The 17,330-nt window shown below is 40.4% G+C and overlaps 2 protein-coding genes across 3 annotated transcripts; both read right to left on the minus strand.

Annotated features, from left to right (window-relative positions):
• Window positions 1–4,168: 4,168 nt before the first annotated feature.
• LOC135475312 (UDP-glucuronosyltransferase 2C1-like) lies at window positions 4,169–11,131 on the minus strand. 2 transcript variants are annotated; one of them, XM_064755160.1, is made up of 3 exons: window positions 11,045–11,116; window positions 10,609–10,726; window positions 4,169–6,617 (listed from the first exon to the last, which is right to left on the minus strand). In XM_064755160.1, exon 3 carries the CDS (start codon window positions 6,605–6,607, stop codon window positions 5,051–5,053), a length of 1,557 nt encoding a protein of 518 aa, XP_064611230.1. In that variant the 5' UTR covers window positions 6,608–6,617; window positions 10,609–10,726; window positions 11,045–11,116; the 3' UTR covers window positions 4,169–5,050. The 2 variants fall into 2 exon arrangements, with proteins under 2 accessions (XP_064611230.1, XP_064611231.1); XM_064755161.1 differs by lacking the exon at window positions 10,609–10,726 and having other exon boundaries at window positions 11,045–11,131.
• A 966-nt stretch (window positions 11,132–12,097) lies between these two features.
• On the minus strand, window positions 12,098–16,007 carry LOC135475350 (UDP-glucuronosyltransferase 2C1-like). The gene is made up of 2 exons (XM_064755210.1): window positions 15,939–16,007; window positions 12,098–14,191 (listed from the first exon to the last, which is right to left on the minus strand). Exon 2 carries the CDS (start codon window positions 14,179–14,181, stop codon window positions 12,625–12,627), a length of 1,557 nt encoding a protein of 518 aa, XP_064611280.1. The 5' UTR covers window positions 14,182–14,191; window positions 15,939–16,007; the 3' UTR covers window positions 12,098–12,624.
• Window positions 16,008–17,330: the final 1,323 nt, after the last annotated feature.

The following is a 17,330-nucleotide window of genomic DNA, read 5'->3' on the forward strand; positions in this document are numbered from 1 at the left end:
CTCCGGCACAACCTTGATACCTTGGGGTCTTCATGGGGGAAGTACTTCCGACAAAAGTGTACACAGTTAGTCTTCGACTTGGAGAACTTAAATCCGTTCTCCAGTACCCAGGCATGGATTTTGTTAAGGCAAAGCTGCAGCTGTCTCTCAGTAGTGTGCATACCTTTGCCTGGACAAGAGATACCAAGATCGTCCACAAAAAGGGATGCATTCATACTAGGAGATAAAACTCTGGCAAGGCTATTACTCTTAAGGCTAAAGAGAGTAACTGATAAAATGCTGCCTTGAGGAACCCCCTGATCTTGTTCAAAGTAGTCAGCCCCAACCCGAACTTGGAAGTGACGATGGTCTAAAAATTTACGAATAAAGTCTGGAAGCCGACCTCTAAGTCCAAATCCATGCATATCTTTCATAATGCCATATTTCCAAGTAGTGTCATATGTCTTTTCCGGTCAAAAAAGACAGATACGACATGGTCACGATTAACGATACCGTTCTTAATAAAGGATTCTAGACGAACAAGATGATCAACAGTACTGCGATTCTTTCGAAATCCACATTGAATGTCGCTTATCAACTCATTAGTCTCCAAACTTAGCGATCGTTAATCATCCTCTCCATAGTCTTGCATACACAACTGGTTAAGGAAATAGGACGATAGTTATTTGAATCGGTAGAATCCTTTCCGGGCTTTGTGACGGGGACAATAATAATGTTTTGCCATGAGGCAGGAAAATTCCAGGAAATCCAAATGGTATTAAAAATTCCAAGAAGCACCCTCATTCTGGAAGGTGTCGTAAAAGCTGATAGTGGTTATCATCTGGCCCTGGAGTCATGGGCCTTGCTCAGGGATGCGGATAGTTCATGTAGAGAAAATGTAGCATTGTAGGATTATTCCTACAAAAATAAAAAGGTCGCTAGTAAGTGTTTCACCACACAGAACAGCACAGCGGGGCCAGTCTGCTTTATCATAATTAAAGCGTGGAAGGCAGGAAGATACCGGCTCCTCAAGGGTAAGTATGGTGGGGAAGTGGTCGCTTCCGCACAGATCATCATGGACGCTCCAGAAGAATTCCGACCTTACCCCTGCATCAGCCAGAGAAAAATCAAGGACCGAATAAGTGCCCTTTGCAGGATGAAGGTAAGTATGTGTGCCATCATTTAAGACGCATAGAGAGTTATTAGATATAAAATCCTCCAATACAGAGCCCTTCTGGTTACGTTCAGAGTCACCCCAGAGAACACTGTGGGCATTAAAGTCACCCAAAAGAAGACACGGTTTAGGTAATTGATCATATAAATTTTGTAGCTCTTGTTGGTGAAGAGTAGAAGAAGGTGGTATATAAATAGAACAGATTGTTAATACTATACCCAGTGTGATACGCACCGCCACCGCCTGCAAGTCGGTGTTCAGTGCCAGTCTATTGTATATTACACCCTGCCTAATCAAAAGAGAAGAACTGCCTGATGCCTTTCCATTCGTAGACGTGGCAAAAGCGTGATGAGATACATAACCTCGACACTGATAACTAGGATCAGTCATCAGAGTTTGAGCTATAGGATTGAGGTCTTGAGCTAACATCTGGAGCTCTGTGAGGTTACAACTCAATCCTCTACAGTTCCACTGTAAGATCTTTGTAGTAGCCATTATTAATATTTATTTGTTTTTTTCTTTTTTCTGGACATTTTATACATCGCTGCCCTACGCTCAGCAAAATCCTCCTGTAACAACGTTATCAACTTCCTCTGCTTTTTAACCTTGTCAACCTTAGAATCGCGCCGCAATGTGCGATAATTCGGCCCCAGGGATGTTGAGACAGGTACCAAGACCTCACCCTTGCCATTGGTATAGGCAGGCAAGTCTTCGGATGCATCCATTTCCGAAAGAGATTACTCCATATTGGATTCTCCACCAGCCCTAGACATATCAAATTGCTGAGAGCTTCCCTGGGGATCAACACAATCTGCTATATCTCTAGTGTCTAACTATGACATTGTAGACGGGTCAGGGCTGAACGTGCTACCCCATAAGGACGGGCTCTTACCAAGTGCACCTTTGGAGGGCGTCACGCCACTGGATTGCATCTCCTTAATGCAGGATGGGGTAGTATTCGAAATTTTTGACGATCCAGGGGGTGAGGAGGTATTCGAGGTTTGACTCATACTGACAACCCACTCCGATTTATTTGACGTCTGAGATGCCTCGCAAAGGCTCTGTTGCCCACCTACTACTCGCGATTCGCTTAACTTCCTCACCTTATTTATAGCATCATGCGCTTATTTCGCATCTTTTTTCTGGAGGACATGGAGTTGGTGACAACTTGCCACTCTCCAGCTTCATCGTTGTCAGCAGCAGAGTTATCCAAAGTCCCCTTATTTTGTTGACTGGAAGGAACAGACTCGCTAGAAACCCCAATTTCCATATCATCCCCATGTCCCTCACTATAATTACCGTCATCATCTCCTCTACCTTCATTCTCATCTTTATTGTCACCTTCAACTCATAATCATTATTATCTTTATCATCATCATCATCATCATTGCAATCGTTATCGTCATTATTGCCATTGTCATTTTCATCGCTCAACGGGCAGTCATTTTGAAAGTGGCCTTCCTGTTTATACTTGAGGCATTTATCCTTTAAAGGACAGTTGGCCTTGAAATGTTCTGTGCTATCACAGATGTGACAGGCACAGACCTGACCTCTGTACCACAAAGGAATTCTAAAATTCCCAACCGAAATTGATTGTGGAGTGATCTCGGTCACACCACTCATGTAAATACGGCGCATACCATTCTCAAGTGACCTATCAAAAAGGTAATGTTCTTGGCTGGGTGACCACTAAACAAAAGCTAAGAGCACAAAGGCTAGTTCCACGGCCAGCCAGGGACTAACTCTATTTAAAACCCCCCTCACCCACCAGCCAATAGAACAACTAAACTTCGTGCAAGGATGCACGGACCTACAACCAGCAGCTTAAACCCTGTTCTCTGTCTGCTCCGCTAGCCCGGGATTGAATAAACCTCGACCGAGCAGGCTGACCTCGTTCACTGTTCTATGCCTTAACCTGTATAGTCCTTTTAACCTGTATAATCTCTGTGACACAGGGCACACGACAACTCGTGTCTGACCCAAGCCACGCAGGCCGGCCAAACAGCCACACGAATCTAAGACAAAAATGTCGATAAACTGGTCAAAAATAAGAAATTCTTCAACGAAAAGTGTACGAGACTAATCCTCGCAACTCAGTACAAGTTTTGATTGCAAAAGCAACGATAAATTCGCTAAATTTCAGCTGAAATTTAACTGAGACAGACTGAGCGACCAAACAACACGTCCGACCTCTCTCCAGTCACCGACTTCCCCATGCATGTATGTATGTATGTGTGTGTGTGTATGTATGTATGTATGTATGTGTGTATGTATGGGTATGTGTGTGTGTGTGCGTGTGTGTGTGCGTGTGTGTGTGTGCGTGTATGCTTGTATTTATGCGTATATGTATATATGCTTGAGGTTAGGGTCCATATTTAACAATTTTTCAGTCATATTACGATGAGCAGACATTAGGTGTGTGTACATATGCTGTGCGAGCGCTCTAACCAGTAAGCCACCCAAGCGGCCTGGCAGTATATTCATTGCCTGGTTGTGCCAGTGTAAGATCGCCACGTTGGACGTATGAACAGTTGCAATCAGAGTACAGCTGAGATGCATATATTTTGACAAAAGATAAGAACATTCCTTGTACTTTTCCGTTGTCAACGAAAATTCTTGTCTGCTTCTCTTTGCATGGATCCCTCTCCGTTCCTTTCTCCGTGTACTTTCTTAGTTTGTTTTGCCGATAAACATCAATGCTTCAAGCTATAGCGATAGTTTTGACAGGAGTTCTTTAAAGTGAAACAATAACCCAAAAACAACACAGCCTCAAACGGATGGCCACAGAACGCTCTATTAAAACCTACCTTTAGTTATGTTTCATACAATCATACAATTTATGATTACTATGGCGGACTTTCTGGAACAGATTCAAGAGACAGTGAGCTTCTCTCCATGGACAGACAACACGCAACATAGAAAGTCAAAGCATTTTGTAGGACTTCCTCACAACATGGTGTAGTGCAGGTAGCCAACCAAAAAAAAAAAGAAAAGAATTCCTGATTTCCAGAACTATCTGTTTTAATAGTAAACACAGATGAAGGATTATGACGTTTTCTAGACAGAAATTAAGTTCTCCAAAATGACAGCTTCTCTTCGGGGATAAAAATCGAAATACCAATCAATCATTTTACAATTCAAAAAACTATCTATCAACAATGTCCAAAACAACATTATTTAATGATCAGCCTATTTTCTTTTCAATTGGTAATGTTTTTAATGGTTTAAACGTCAGGTATATGGAAACCCTAACTACCAAACACGTATTGCAATATCTCCAATACAAACCTTATAAGAGGCTGCTAAAGTATTGCTAACTGCGTAAAATATTCTAAAAAATACAAGGCTTCTGTAGATAAGGAACATGTTTTATCAACTATGATTACAATTTAAAAAGTAGAAAACTACATTTTCACAAATGTACATGTTTATGGTTGCCTGAAATAACATCACCGTTGGTTCATACAGAGATCAGATACGTTTATTAAAGATAGAACACAAGACAATTACTAAATTAATACAGAAATATTGAAATAAATATCATCAAACATATCAATACATGTACATATCTACTTTCTAAAAGGTTTTATTGCGTACAGCAATACTAGCAGTTAAAAACTTTCCGTAGTTTATGTTGACATATCTCCCCAATATGGATTTAACACGGTCCAAAGAGGCCTGACACATGCACAATACTTTTTATCACCTAACCAAAAAGTAGTTCTTTTTTACCAAACAGATCATTTCTCTTTACACTTCTATTTCACAATTCATTTGAAAACAGCCTTTCAGTACAGGCAAATTCAATAAAGACAATCAAACAAATACAGCAATGTCATATCTCACTGAAAATATATTCAATCAATTTGTTATCCACAAACTATGAAAAATACATATCTAGCTTGTTTTCTGCTTCTTTGCAGCTCGTCGACAAAAGCGTTTTGACAGACGTTTTGCACATTTAACACAGACAAGAACGGTGACAATAACAGAGACTGATGTAAAGCAGACTATATCGTAACCCATGTAGGTAAACACACTCATATCTAAAGCACGTGACCTCAGGTGATCCCCACCAAACCTTAACACATGCTCTATAGCGTCACCCGCTCTCTCTCGTGGCGATTTTGACTGACTGTGAAACATTGCTGAAGCTTTTCTCATATTCTCCGTGTATTTCGAATTGGAAAGAACTTCCGTTATGGCGTTGTAAAGTTGTTCCTCTGTTGACCCCATCAAAGGAGCCATGACGCCTACTTCCCAGTGCTCTACTCGAACTCCATTGAAAAACTGATCACCGATAATTGGCGTGCACACTAGTGGAACACCGTGGTACAGAGCCTCGAAAACTCCGTTATTACCACAATGGCTGACGAAAACCTTTGTCTGTGGGTGACCAAGTAAATCGTTCTGCGGAACCCACTTCATCACTTTAACGTTTCCATTTTGCCGCGAATCTCCATACTTCCACAGTACGTTTAATTTTAACCTCTTAAACACCCGTAATAAAGCCTTCACTTTGGATTCTGGAAAGTCCATTGAGTTTCCTCCAAATGTGACCAAGACAACGCCATCTGAGGACTTTTGATAATACTTCTTAACCTCTCCAGTCAGAGGCTGTGCCGGACCTGTTGCGATTCCGCCAATCATCACGTGGTTGGGCATCTGGGGAAGTGGGTAACTTAAAATAGTGTCGTAGTTGTAAAGAAACAATTCTGACTTCGCTACCATGTTGATGATGTCGTGTCTTGACAACTCTGGAGCTAGGGGAGACACTAGGTCCATCGGCATTAGATATCGGCCCATCAGATGCAAGCCCACATAAGATAAGGTATTGTGCAGCCTTTGGAAAAATGTCATGCTGTCGGTATACTGCGACTGAAGGTTGGGGGAAATGCTCGGCAAGAAAGGCCTGCCACTGACGAAATCATCAAACACAGTACTCACAGCCACATACCGAACATTCATGACGTAGGGTACCACAAAGAAACAATAACTCATAAATGTTCCATCCAAGATAACCAAGTCAAAGTTTTCATCCCTTAAATTCCTCAGCGTTTTGGTGTCTGATAAAACATTACTGCATACACAACGGACAAGCGTTGACATAGTCCCTAAACGTGTTATGATGGAGAAATCCTTCCCATCCAGCAAAGAGGAGGAAATGTTCTGGGTCATCTCGTCCGCGGACTGGACATCTGCCTCTGGGGTCATCAGAATTGTGTGTATTTGCTTTGTTCCGCTGGCGCCCTTCAGGTGACAGTTTTTGTGTTTATACGTCTTACTAAACAGTATAGAGACGTCATGCCCTCTGTTGACAAGTTCTTGGCCGACATTGCTCACTTCTGCGCAATGGCTATATGTAGGGGCTGATAAAAGTAAGATTTTCGAGGCCTGTACACTGGAAACTAGAACCAAGGACACCAATGCAGACCATATTTGAACACGAGCCATGGTGGTGGTCCTAGAAAACAGGAAGTTTCACGTTAGACCATGACAATGTATATTCCAGATATCTGGCTTCTCCACAAACATTGTTATTGTAGATTTCCAATTTATTTCGATACCCTGCATTTCTGAAAATTCAACAATTGATATTATGATGGTCAACCTATTTATTAGTGAGTACTTGGGTTTAACGTCGTACATAACAATTTTTTAAGCATATGACGACCAAGGTATCCTTAGTGCATGCAATATGCCTCCATGTTGCAGGACGGATTTCCACCGCTCTTTTATCTAGTGCTTCTTCACTGAGGCGCCTTCCCGAAGGCAAGTAAGCCACTCCATCCGAGCCATTATACTGATACGGGCCAAGCAGTGGTTACACTATCCGCTTCTACTGAGCGCCAAGCGAGGAAGTTAAAACTTTCTCTTTTAAGGTCTTAGGTGAGAATTGACCCTAGACCTACCCCTCACGAAAACCTATTTATTAAGAAAGGAAGAAAAATGTTATTAATTAAAAGAAATAATTAAATTTATTTATTAAAAATTGTACCATTGATTGTTGTTTACTTTATATAGGGATTTTTGATACCTATTCAACTTTTGTTAACAAACCCGCTATTTTATTCATATTTTTCGTCAGTGGAAGGAGGTATTCGAAAATGACGTCATCGGTGATCATACGTGGAACTAGGGACCTATTTAGCTCCCACCATTCGGGCTCTCTCGCCATCAAAATTGCTTTGATGGCTATCACCTGTGACGTCACCACAGCAGGCATCTAAATTTCCGGGCTGACCGGTGGGATCTTAGAAAAACTGTAGTTCTAAGCCAATTTTACGCCTCAAGAATTAGGCTGAGAATGGTCTCATGTACTCTTTAAAGGGGCACATCGCCAAGAGAAATTCCGAATCTTTGAGTTTGTTCGGCTAAATACACAAATTAGTTGTATTTGACTCCCCAGGAAACTTACTGGGCTAATTTTGTTCGAAAAACGTCAATGAGGAGAATTTGAAGGGAAAATATGTCACTGGTCTAAACTGTGAGATAACATGCAAATGACTCAGCACAAAAATGTCCACAACGCAAAGTGATCTCATGGATCGCAGTTGTTAACTATATGACAGTTTAAAAGTCTGCTAAACCAAATATGTTCTTCCTTTCTACTGGCCGAATATTTAGGAGTACTCGTAATTCCCTATGATCTATATGGCATAACTGATTTTAGACTGCAAAAAGGAAAGATGTCTGATATTTGAAGTTTACTTACCACCTCTCGTTGTATACACCACAAGGGGAGGTAATTAAACAATCAAAAGAATTGAATATTTCACTCATATTATTAGACAACATTTTAGCATTATAGATGAAGTAATATTAAAAAAAAACAACCGAAGTGCTGAAATACATACCACGTCAGACAGAGTGAAGTCTAGAGAATGGAATGTGGTATATTTAACACTTTCAAATCTATCAATACTATGTTACCTATGGTGACAAATTTATCCTTGAAACTGTTTAATAACTATTTAATGATGTGTGTAAAAGATCAAAATCTGACATTACAAATATTCTGAACAATTAAAAAGGCTATCCATTTTCCTATATTGCCGTTATATCATCATTGGGCCTCGGACGTTATGCCCTCTGTTGACAAGTTCTTGGCCGACATAACTCACTTCTGCGTAATGGCTTTATGCAGGGGCTGATAACAGTAAGATTTTCGAGGCCTGTACATTGGAAACTAGAACCAAGGACACCAATGCAGACCATATGTGAAAATGAGCCATGGTGTTGGTCCTAGAAAACAGAATGTTTAACGTTAGACCATGACATTGGATATTCCAGATATCTGGCTACTTCACATACATTGTTATTATAGATTTCCAATTTATTTCGATACCCTGCATTTCTAAAGAAAAGTCAACAATTATGTCGTGATCTTCAACCAAGCGACTTATCAAGAAAAGAAAAATGATATAATTAATTAAATTTATTGATTAAAAATTATATTATTGAATGTTTATGCATATTCTATATTTGCTAATAACCTCGCTATTTTATACATATTCTATATTTGCTAATAACCCCGCTATTTTATGCATTTTATCTGTTAGTGGCTGGAAATATTTGGAAATGGCGTCATCGGTAATCATACGGGGAACTCGGGACCAATTTAACTCCCCAAATTCGGGCTCTCCCCCCATCAAATTAGCTTTGATAGCTATCACCTTTGACGTCACCACAGCACGGAACTAAATTTCCGCACTTAGCATTGAGACCTCGGAAAAACTGTGGTTCAAAGCCAATTTTACGCCTCATGAAGAAAGCTTATGGTTTCATGTATTCGTTAATGGGACATACCGCCTAAAGAAATTTTGAATTTTTGAGTTGGTTCAGCTAATATAATAATTAGTTGTATTTGACTCCCAGCTAAACCTCTTGGGTTAAGATTTTGCGAAAAATGTCAGTGGAGAGAATTATAATGGGAAATCCCTCACTGGTCTAAACTGTGAGATAACATGCAAATGAGACAGCACACAGATTCCTGCAACTTTCACTCATGGATCGCACTTGTAAATAATATAACAGATTGAAAGTCTCTTTCTTTGCATTGACCAAATATTATAGAGCATTCTCAATTCCAACGATCTGTGCGGCAGATCTGAAGTTTTAGGCATGTTAAGCTGCAATAGTACCATACAACCCTGACATGAAATTCACTGACCATCCTCCGTCGTCTATATTACAAGGGGAGGTAACTCAGTTAAAAATTCAATCCTCAGATACAAGTCAGATACATGCCCTTACACGTCTGGAAATCGCTTGCTACTTGATTCAACCAGACTGGTTGTGTGTAGGCAAATGTGTAGGCAAATGCAGTTCAATTATAAAGTCTTACAATTTATGTACATATGGCCATCGGCAACTGGGACCAACTCCGTACGATCATTTTAGTTCAAATGAGTCGGGTCTTAACCTTATGGTCTTGCCGTAGGCTTGATTACATCAATCTTTTGATAGCCGGACGAGGTAAGTACTTGTGTCTGACTGGATAGCGATGGCGATCTGTCAAGGATCGGTAGGAAGGTTTTGGCCTATATATAGCCGTCGGATGAAGAGAGTAAACGTCGTAGCGCTCTTCGTAGTGCTCAATACACTTAACATTCTCTAACGTATGCATGGGCCAGAATGAACGACGAACGTTATCGATCAAGTACTTAATATTTATAAAACGTAAAAAATTGGACATTTCATCGATATTATTGAATGGATATTAGACAACTTTCATCAACATCGTAGCATTATAGATTTAGAAAAGTGCTGAAATACCTACCACGCCAGACAGAGTGAAGTGTAGAGAATGGAATGTGGTATCTTTAGGACTTTCAAATATATTGATGCTATTTTCCATATGGTGATGAATTTTTTATGGAAACTGCCTAATAATTTTTAATGCATGCTGTGTGTAAAAGATCACAATCTGACATTACAAACATTTTGAACAATTCCGAAATGAAGAGGACTATCCATTTTCCTATATTGCAATTATATCATCATTGGGCCTCGGCTTCTTGTAGCCCCTACAGATAGCCATTGCGCAGAAGTGAGCAATGGCGCCTCTTGTAGCATGAGATCTGTACATATTAACGGAAAAGACGTAATCGTCCGTTACTTTTGAATCACAATCTGTTCGGTTAGGGTCTGTAACGCTCGTCATTTTCAAACTGTATCTAATACTGCTTAACCTGGGGCTAGGGGCCGTAAAGGTAGCCATGCTAATTACATCAGCATGATCCCTTTATGAACAGTTGCAATTAAAGCGCGACTGAGATACTTGTTTAATTGTTATTTCACATGGAACTCATTCACGGACTACAAATTTGAACTTTGATATGGAATTCATGCCTGGAATATTCATTGTTTGCCCGGCATCATTGAAAACTGATGACCGCTTCTCTCTTGAGTGTTACCGGCTTTATTTCTTATTTGTATAATTTCTTACATACCTTTGTCTTTGGGAGTTAGTGTTAAACGTTGTTTTGGAAATGGATCTTGTGATTATCGACTTGGAACGCCCTTTACGGACTACGAATGGTACAGGAATGTCGGACTTGACGCTTATATCTACAAGAATACGACATCCTTCAATAACCGAAATAAAGAGCAAACTTACATGTGTTGGTATCGTTTACGTTGACATCATATACGTTCATGTCCGTGTGGAAGATTGGGAGACTAGCAGGGCGGGGAATCGTTTACCCTTTAACTAGAGATACGCAAACCTGCTGTCGTTCGATAGGAATATACATGTACTTGGGTAGCCAGTCTTTGAAATGTACTCGAAGCCAGTAACACAAAGGAAAACGCCACTAGATCAATGTGTGCCGTGGACGTTAATATAACTGTAAACATTTCGTTGTACCGTTACATACATGTACTCACCTAAACACGCCTTTCCTCAGAAACACGCTTTCTTGTCTATCACATTACATCTATGAGCAACGGGCATCAATGCCTTTGCTAGGTTCTCCAGCTTAAGTCCCAGAAAATAACCTCTGACATAGTCCGCTTAACTGGTGTGAAAACAGTAAGTAGGTCAGGCTACCACACACCTGCAAGTACGTGATGTCCGCATGTCTGGTGAAATAAGCTAGATAAACTTAATAGCATATACCACCCACATCACCTTTTGTCTTTTACACGTACATGACGTAAGACCATAACCTCTACACATCAACATGTTTGAAGGTCAATATTATTACAGAGAAAATGCAGATAGAATTTTTAATTCATCACGTTAACCTTGTTAATCTGTGAGTTTCAAGACAAAGCGGCATTTCCCCATGTAACTTCTTATTTATTCATAAACGAGCGTTGTGTAGAGTAATGGGCAGTGGGTCCACTGTGTTTTGGCATAGACACTTTATTATCCTTTTGGGAAGGTCTGTCAGCAACCTGCGGATGGTCGTGGGTTTCCTCCGGGCTCTGCCCGGTTTCCTCCCACCATAATGTTGGCTGCCGTGGTATAAGTGAAGTTTTCTTGAGTACGGCGTAAAATGCCAATCAAATAAAATTATTAACTTTCTATCTAGATTTATTAATCTATTTATTTGATTGGCTAGCATTATAGTGGAAGGAAACTAAGCACAGCCCGGAGAAAACCTTCGACCTTCCGCACGTCACTGGTAGACGTTCCCAGGTACCACCGGAGAAGAAGTCAGCATGAACTTGAACTCACATCGATCGCATTCGTAAAAGGCTTCTGCACGGGTCTTTGCGCTCACCAGGCCAAAGCGGGCTCCGACGTCTGTTATTGCTTAGTGCGTTATTTCATTACCTATAATATGTGACTGACTACAACGACAAAATTAGAGCGTCTGACTCGAAGTCGGGACATAACAAAGACTTTAAAAATGGCACTTTTTGCTGCACATCAACGTTGCTTTATAGAGAGATCAGATATGTTTTGAGGGTATTAAAGACATAACAATACCGGACGATTACTAATTTAATACTGAAATATTAAAATAAATATTATCTTAAATATCAATACATTTACATATATACTTTCTATAAGGAAAGAACCACAAACTTTATTGCGTACAGCCATAGCTAAAAACTTTCTCTAGTTTATGATAACATATCCCTCCACAATTGAATTTAACACTGTCAAAAGAGGCCTGATACATGCACAATACTTTTTATCACCTAACAAAAAAGCACTTCAGTTCTACCCAACAGGCCATTTCTTAACCTTCACAATTCTGTTTGATAATTCATTTGTTTCATGTAGTATAATTTCATTCTTATTTACACTTCTTAGGTCAAAGCATCACAGACTTTGGCCCAAAACGGGTGCTAGAACCCCGAAATATAAAAATATATCATGGAATGGGTTTCATAATGAAAACAACCAGTACAGGCAAATTCAATAAAGGCAATCAAACAAATACAGCAATCTCATATCTCACTGAAAATATATTCAATCAATTTGTTATCCACAAACTATGAAAAATACATATCTAGCTTGTTTTCTGCTTCTTTGCAGCTCGTCGACAAAAGCGTTTTGACAGACGCTTTGCACATTTAACACAGACAAGAACGGTGACAATAACAGAGGCTGATGTAAAGCAGACTATATCGTAACCCATGTAAGTAAACACACTCATATCTGAAGCACGTGACCTCAGGTGATCCCCACCAAACCTTAACACATACTCTATAGCGTCACCCGCTCTCTCTCGTGGCGATTTTGACTGACTGTGAAACATTGCTGAAGCTTTTCTCATATTCTTCATGTATTTCGAATTGGAAAGAACTTCCGTTATGGCGTTGTAAAGTTGTTCCTCTGTTGACCCCATCAAAGGAGCCATGATGCCTACTTCCCAGTGCTCTACTCGAACTCCATTGAAAAACTGATCACCGATGATTGGCGTGCACACTAGTGGAACACCGTGGTACAGAGCCTCGAAAACTCCGTTATTACCACAATGGCTGACGAAAACCTTTGTCTGTGGGTGACCAAGTAAATCGTTCTGCGGAACCCACTTCATCACTTTAACGTTTCCATTTTGCCGCGAATCTCCATACTTCCACAGTACGTTTAATTTTAACCTCTTAAACACCCGTAATAAAGCCTTCACTTTGGATTCTGGAAAGTCCATTGAGTTTCCTCCAAATGTGACCAAGACAACGCCATCTGAGGACTTTTGATAATACTTCTTAACCTCTCCAGTCAGAGGCTGTGCCGGACCTGTTGCGATTCCGCCAATCATCACGTGGTTGGGCATCTGGGGAAGTGGGTAACTTAAAATAGTGTCGTAGTTGTAAAGAAACAATTCTGACTTCGCTACCATGTTGATGATGTCGTGTCTTGACAACTCTGGAGCTAGGGGAGACACTAGGTCCATCGGCATTAGATATCGGCCCATCAGATGCAAGCCCACATAAGATAAGGTATTGTGCAGCCTTTGGAAAAATGTCATGCTGTCGGTATACTGCGACTGAAGGTTGGGGGAAATGCTCGGCAAGAAAGGCCTGCCACTGACGAAATCCTCAAACAGAGTACTCACAGCCACATACCGAATATTCATGACGTAGGGTACCACAAAGAAACAATAACTCACAAAAGCGCCATTCAAGATAACCAAGTCAAAGTTTTCATCCCTTAAATTCCTCAGCGTTTTGGTGTCTGATAAAACATTACTGCATACACAACGGACAAGCTTTGACATAGTTCCCAAACGTGTTATGATGGAGAAATCCTTCCCATCCAGCAAAGAGGAGGAAATGTTCTGGGTCATCTCGTCCGCGGACTGGACATCTGCCTCTGGGGTCATCAGAATTGTGTGTATTTGCTTTGTTCCGCTGGCGCCCTTCAGGTGACAGTTTTTGTGTTTATACGTCTTACTAAACAGTATAGAGACGTTATGCCCTCTGTTGACAAGTTCTTGGCCGACATTGCTCACTTCTGCGCAATGGCTATATGTAGGGGCTGATAAAAGTAAGATTTTCGAGGCCTGTACACTGGAAACTAGAACCAAGGACACCAATGCAGACCATATTTGAACACGAGCCATGGTGGTGGTCCTAGAAAACAGGAAGTTTCACGTTAGACCATGACAATGTATATTCCAGATATCTGGCTTCTCCACAAACATTGTTATTGTAGATTTCCAATTTATTTCGATACCCTGCATTTCTGAAAATTCAACAATTGATATTATGATTGTCAACCTATTTATTAGTGAGTACTTGGGTTTAACGTCGTACATAACAATTTTTTAAGCATATGACGACCAAGGTATCCTTAGAGTGCATGCAATATGCCTCCATGTTGCAGGACGGATTTCCACCGCTCTTTTATCTAGTGCTTCTCCACTGAGGCGCCTTCCCGAAGGCAAGTAAGCCACTCCATCCGAGCCATTATACTGATACGGGCCAAGCAGTGGTTACACTATCCGCTTCTACTGAGCGCCAAGCGAGGAAGTTAAAACTTTCTCTTTTAAGGTCTTAGGTGAGAATTGACCCTAGACCTACCCCTCACGAAAACCTATTTATTAAGAAAGGAAGAAAAATGTTATTAATTAAAAGAAATAATTAAATTTATTTATTAAAAATTGTACCATTGATTGTTGTTTACTTTATATAGGGATTTTGTTAACAAACCCGCTATTTTATTCATATTTTTCGTCAGTGGAAGGAGGTATTCGAAAATGACGTCATCGGTGATCATACGTGGAACTAGGGACCTATTTAGCTCCCACCATTCGGGCTCTCTCGCCATCAAAATTGCTTTGATGGCTATCACCTGTGACGTCACCACAGCAGGCATCTAAATTTCCGGGCTGACCGGTGGGATCTTAGAAAAACTGTAGTTCTAAGCCAATTTTACGCCTCAAGAATTAGGCTGAGAATGGTCTCATGTACTCTTTAAAGGGGCACATCGCCAAGAGAAATTCCGAATCTTTGAGTTTGTTCGGCTAAATACACAAATTAGTTGTATTTGACTCCTCAGGAAACTTACTGGGCTAATTTTGTTCGAAAAACGTCAATGAGGAGAATTTGAAGGGAAAATATGTCACTGGTCTAAACTGTGAGATAACATGCAAATGACTCAGCACAAAAATGTCCACAACGCAAAGTGAGCTCATGGATCGCAGTTGTTAACTATATGACAGTTTAAAAGTCTGCTAAACCAAATATGTTCTTCCTTTCTACTGGCCGAATATTTAGGAGTACTCGTAATTCCCTATGATCTATATGGCATAACTGATTTTAGACTGCAAAAAGAAAAGATGTCTGATATTTGAAGTTTACTTACCACCTCCCGTTGTATACACCACAAGGGGAGGTTATTAAACAATCAAAAGAATTGAATATTTCACTCATATTATTAGACAACATTTTAGCATTATAGATGAAGTAATATTAAAAAAAAAAACAACCGAAGTGCTGAAATACATACCACGTCAGACAGAGTGAAGTCTAGAGAATGGAATGTGGTATATTTAAGGCTTTCAAATCTGTAAATACTATGTTACCTATGGTGACAAATTTATCCTTGAAACTGTTTAATAACTATTTAATGATGTGTGTAAAAGATCAAAATCTGACATTTAACAGGGCGGGGAATCGTTTACCCTCTCACTAGAGATACCCAAACCTTGACTGTAATCATAGCCGTTAGACACGAAAATACATGTGCCCGAGTAGCCAGTCTTTCAAATTTACTCGAAACCAGTAACACAAAGAAAAACGCCACTAGATCAATGTGTGCCGTGGACGTTAATATAACTGTAAACATTTCGTTGTGCCGTTAGATACGTGTACTCACCTAAACACGTCCTACCTCAGAAACACGCTTTCTTGTCTATCACATTACATCTATGAACAACGGGCTAGGTTCTCCAGCTTATGTCCCAGAAAATAACCTCTGACATAATCCGCTTAACTGGTGTGTAAACAGTAAGTAGGTCAGGCTACCACACACGTGTCAAGTAGGTCATGTTCGCATGTCTGGTGAAATAAGCTAGATAAACTTCATAGCAGATACTACCCACATGACCTTTTGTCTTTTACACGTACATGACGTAAGACCATAACCTCTACACATCAACATGTTTGAAGGTCAATATTTTTACAGAGAAAATGCAGATAGAATTTTTAATTCATCACGTTAACCTTGTTAATCTGTGAGTTTCAAGATAAAGGCTGAATTTCCCCATGTAACTTCTTATTTATTCATAAACGAGCGCTGTGTAGGATAGTGGGCACTGTGTTTTGGCATAGACACTTTATTATCCTTTTGGGAAGGTCTTCAGCAACCTGCGGATGGTCATGGGTTTCCTCCGGGCTCTGCCCGGTTTCCTCCCACCATAATGTTGGCTGCTGTCGTATAAGTGAAGTATTCTTGAGTACGGCGTAAAACAACAATCAAATAAAGTTATTATCTTTTTATCTAGATTTATTAATTTATTATTTGATTGGCTAGCATTATGGTGGAAGGAAACTAAGCACGGCCCATGGGAAACCCACGACCTTCCGCACGTCACTGGTAGGTCCACTTTCCTAGGTACCATCGAAGAGGAAGCCAGCATGAACTGGAACTCCCATCGATCGAATTGGTAAGAGGCTTCTGTATGGGTCATAACCACCAGGCCAAAGCGGGCTCCGACACGCGTTATTGCTTAGTGCGTTTTTTCATTACATGTGTGACTGACTACAACGACAAAGTTAGAGCGTCTGCCTCGAAGTCGGGAGACCCGGGATCAAACCCGAGTCGGGTCATACCAAAGGCTTTGAAAATGACACTTACTCTCATCACTTGGCTCTCAGCACTAGTAGGTTAGAGCAGGGAAACAGGACTGGTGGTTGGTGCGGTACCAGTTTAATGTGACCGAGTGTTGTGTAATGTATGGTGTTTTCGGCATGATACATCAGTGGCGGCAGTACTTTGGGGGCATGGACTCGCCGTGCCACAAGAATACACAGTATATGCACATACCTTATTGCTCCCCATGCATCAGATTGTTAAGTGCCATGTTATATCTATGCATAGGACTGACTTTTGTATGATACGGATTTATTTCTATTTTTCTCTCACGCAATATGCCACATAACGCTTTCAGATAAATAACAACACGCTATATAAAGTTTTTTGTTCCCTATATATTTCAACATTATGCTATATAAAAAGTGAATTAAAACAATGGTATATAAAATCAAT

Source organism: Liolophura sinensis, chromosome 9 (genome assembly GCF_032854445.1).
Source record: "Liolophura sinensis isolate JHLJ2023 chromosome 9, CUHK_Ljap_v2, whole genome shotgun sequence".
NCBI lineage: Eukaryota > Metazoa > Mollusca > Polyplacophora > Chitonida > Chitonidae > Liolophura > Liolophura sinensis.